Here is a 4,202-nt window from a genome sequence, read left to right on the forward strand (position 1 = left end):
AAATATGGGAAATCATTTGCTTTCGAATGTTTCACATGATCAACTCCTCTCTCATGACATTTAAAATCAACTATAGGAATTGTAATTGAATTTCTTGCATATGGATGTGGTTTTGATCTTTGTTCCTTGCGATCCACCCATATCATATCGTTGATTGACTAGCGGGGCTAGTCCGATTTCCACTGTAGCCAGCGGGGCTGGTCTTATCTTCTTGAGAAATGAGATTTCAGTTTTACAATATATTTTTTGAATGTTGTGACTAGCGAGGCTAGTCGGTTTATTGTTTTCAAATCCTTGGATTTAATATCTATTGCCACAGATAGTTCTATTTGCAAACGGTCCACAAATATCAGTATGAATTAGCTGTAGAGGTTCAATGTTTCTATTCGATATCTTGTTTCTTGACTTTGTCAGTTTTCCTTTAACACACTCAATGCAGATATCAAAATCAGACCAATCAAGTACAGGTAACAATTTTTCCTTTTCCATTCTTTTAAGTCTATCTTTTGAAATATGCGCAAGTCTCCTATGCCAAAGAAAAGCATAATTTTCATTGAACTTTCTTTTCTTATTCAAACTGTTTCTTTCATTTTCAATCAATAACACATCATGTGGTAAACTGCAGTCAAGCATCCAGTAATCATGAACAAGAGAAGCAGAAGCAAAGTAACCAGAAGAATGGGAGATTTTTATTCCTTCAAGATTGATGAAAAAAGTACATCCATTCCTAACCAAACGAGCTACTGAAATCAATTTCCTCTTCATAGAGGGAATATAAAAAACATTGTCCAAAATATAACTAGAGCCAGATCCTAAAGACAACTTGACTGTCCCTATAGCTTTGACAGCCACTCCCATTCCGTTTCCTACTGAGACATTGACTTCACTTCTACTTGGGGCCCTATTTGTTAGGAAGTCCTGCAATCAATTAGTGATATGTATAGGTGAGGCTGTGTCAAGGTACCAAGAACTAGAAGAAAAATCTACTGCATTAACCTCAATAGAAAACACTGAAACCTTACCCTTTTTAGCTAACCAATCTTTGAAGCCCTTGCAATTTTTCTTAACGTGCCCCTCCTTTTTGCAGAAAAAACACTTAAAATTTCCAGCCTTTTTCATCTTGCCTGCTGCCTTTTTGGGGCTAAGTTTGGTGGACTTAACTCTACTAGTGCCTTCACCAGAACCAGCAACAGCTACTGCACTGGACCCTGCAGCTTTCCCTTTACCCTTCCAGCTCGGCTTATGAACTAAATTGACTGAAACTGTACCCTCTCTCTTATGCAGCTCTTCTTCTTGCACACAAATAGCTATTAATTCATTCAAATCCCACTGCTCTTTCTGAGCAAAATAAGCTGTTTTAAGCAGACTAAAGGTTGCAGGGAGGTTTCTGAAAGCAAGATGGACAATAAAAGCATAAGGAAAGACAATATCTAAGTTTGCCAGCCTAGTAGTAATCTGAATAATTTTCATTGTATGCTCTCTGACACTACCTGATGCGTCATACTTAGAGGATATCAGCCTATCCAGCAACAGTGATATTTCAGCCTTCACATTCTCTGTAAACTTTAACCCAATGGCAGTCATAAATTCTAAAGAAGTTTCAGGTTCAACCACACTACCCCTCACGATTGGTGACATAGTCTGCTTCAAGATAAGCTTCGTCATTCTATTCGCCCTGTGCCAATCTCTATGCCTATCAATCGAAGGTTCATCACTCTGATCATTATGATGCGCTAAAAGCAAGCGCATAATTTAACCCTGAAAATATCGTTAGTAGTATAAGTAAATAGGGATCGTTCTATTCCGGGGATTGAGGGTACACCTGTCATTGTCAAACAATTAAACAATTAAAATTAAAACAAAGTATAATATTCACAAAGATATTCACAAGTATAAACATTATTTACGAAAAAGGGGGGATTTTGTTTTTGGTTTTTTCGAAAATAAAACTAAGTTAACAAAATAATTAAAATGCAAAAACATAAAAATACAAATGGAGTGAGAGAACAAAGATCAAAATAGAAACATATGATTAAAATTGATTCAAACCCTAAAATTGTTCATCTAAGTCATGAGAAATGAGTTGATCATGTGAAACGTTAAAAGCAAACAATTTTCCCATATTTTACTTTTCAATGCTAATTAACCTAAGCGAAAGCACCTAGATCAATCCTATCAAACATGCATTCAAGCCCTAGAAAGCTAGTTAATCACAACATGTTTAATGCATTACACATAGAGAAAGGCTATCAACTCAAGTGTACAACTTAGTATGGAAAAGTCCACCTAATTGCAATCCTCGTTAATTAAATTCGGTCTTTGTACAAAACCTTTACTACTTTGATTCAAGTTTACACAAAACGAAAAGTCGATTTCATGTTCTTAAACCTAGCAACAATCATGCATAAACCCTATAAGTGTCGACCCAAATAAGATTAATACACAAAGGATATCTATAACGCAAATTTAATTAAGCAAACCGACATAAGCAACTCTCGAAGAACAATGATATGAATCTGAAAATATCAATTAATCATAAAAATTCCAGAAATAATACTTTGTTCATACATATATGTCAACTAGAACAAAACCAACGAAATCAAAGCAAAGGTTACAAAGGAGAATCGGATTACACCGTGAGATGGAGATGAGATGAACGAATTGAGGATGTAGTCTCTTGAATCTCGAAAGCAAGCTTCAAGGATGATGATGGAGGATGATGCTCACGACAATTCTTCTTCCCCCTTGGCCTTGCTTGAACTCGTGGCTTGCTCTAGAGGGTGGAAAGGAAAATGGAAAGGAAATGGAGAGACAAGGAGATGGAATGGATGAAGGAATGTGTGACTAAGGAAAATGGAGAGGAAATGGTGAGATAAGGAGATGAAATGGATGAAGGAATGTGTGACTAAGGAAAATGGAGAGGAAATGGTGAGACAAGGAGATGAAATGGATGAAGGAATATGTGACTAAGGAAAATGGAGAGGAAATGGTGAGACAAGGAGATGAAATGGATGAAGGAAAATGTTTGTTATGAAATGGTGACTAAGGAAAATGGAGAGGAAATGGTGAGACAAGGAGATGAAATGGATGAAGGAATGAAACGTTATGGATTCTTGAATCTCGAAAGCAAACTTCAAGGTGGAGGATGGATGATGATGCTCACGGCTCCTTCTTCTTCTTCTTCTCCCTTGCTTGAAACGTTGAATGCACTAGAGGATGGAGAGAAAATGGAAAGGAAATGGAGAGACAAAGAAGATGGAATGGATGAAGGAATTGGTATTTTGAGAGTGAGAGGAGAAGTGTATTTATAGCCCAAAAAATGATGAATGGAGGGTGGAGATGAACATAAATGAAGGGCTAGATATGTTAGACAAATTTGTAAAAAAAATCTTCCCACTTGTTTATCACTTGTTCAACTTGAATTGATTTTCCTCCTCAAGATTTTCCACTTGCTTGCAACTTTGATTTTCCTCCTCAAGTTTTTCCACTTGCTTGCAACTTTGATTTTCCTCCTCAAGTTTGACAAAGGTTGTTAGCAGATTTGGAGGTGAATTTCTGCCCCTTTATTCCTTCAATTATTTCTCCATCAAAACTTCATATTGGGCCTCCGATTTCTTCATATCAAATGTTCTTCTATGAGTGTAGATCATCCTGAAAAATTTTCAGAGCTTCAATCCATGTGGTTGGGCCGGAAATGCTGCTGGACCTCTTACAGGTCCAGTTTTCCGGTTTTGCTTCTGTAGAAAATTGGGCTGATTGTTTGAAGGCCTTCCACTCATATTTTGCTCTGGCACTCTTCATAAGAAATGATCCTTTGGGTGTCTAGAATGGATCTGGAAGGTTTCAGCTCATTTGAAGTTCATTTGGTCAGGCGGCCGCTCCTTCTTCTTTGCTTGGCTCTAATTCTCCTAGCCGGAGTAAGAAAATATTCAAGGTTGACTTTTTAGTGCATTTTCATTCTTCTCCATCATTTCTAGGTAATTATGGACGTAACACTCATTTCTTCTTCATCTACTCCAATGTACCTAAAAATAGAAATTTAAGTTAAAAATCAATTCGTTAAGGAATAACTAAGCAAAATGTGAGGAATTAACATTTAAAATATCACATTAAAATGCGCCTATCAAATTCCCCCACACTTAGCTTTTGCTAGTCCCTTAGCAAAATCAAAACACAAAACAAAATAAAGACTCAACAAAAAG

The 4,202-nt window shown here is 36.7% G+C and overlaps 1 protein-coding gene across 2 annotated transcripts; it reads right to left on the bottom strand.

Moving 5' to 3' along the window:
* Positions 1 to 788: 788 nt before the first annotated feature.
* LOC112175654 lies at positions 789 to 1,783 on the bottom strand. Of its 2 annotated transcripts, none has more exons than XM_040509866.1 (2): positions 1,023 to 1,783; positions 789 to 918 (listed from the first exon to the last, which is right to left on the bottom strand). In XM_040509866.1, the coding sequence occupies exons 1-2, from the start codon at positions 1,747 to 1,749 to the stop codon at positions 902 to 904; spliced, it is 744 nt and encodes a 247-aa protein (XP_040365800.1). In that variant the 5' UTR covers positions 1,750 to 1,783; the 3' UTR covers positions 789 to 901. The 2 variants fall into 2 exon arrangements, with proteins under 2 accessions (XP_040365800.1, XP_040365801.1); XM_040509867.1 differs by lacking the exon at positions 789 to 918 and having other exon boundaries at positions 1,290 to 1,387; positions 1,491 to 1,783.
* Positions 1,784 to 4,202: the final 2,419 nt, after the last annotated feature.

The sequence above is a fragment of the Rosa chinensis genome, chromosome 7 (genome assembly GCF_002994745.2).
Source record: "Rosa chinensis cultivar Old Blush chromosome 7, RchiOBHm-V2, whole genome shotgun sequence".
In the NCBI taxonomy this organism is placed as follows: Eukaryota; Viridiplantae; Streptophyta; class Magnoliopsida; order Rosales; family Rosaceae; genus Rosa; species Rosa chinensis.

Bases quoted from the DNA above. Each gene is read 5' to 3' on its own strand.
- LOC112175654 (XM_040509866.1), bottom strand. From the start codon at position 1,749: ATGCGCTTGCTTTTAGCGCATCATAATGATCAGAGTGATGAACCTTCG.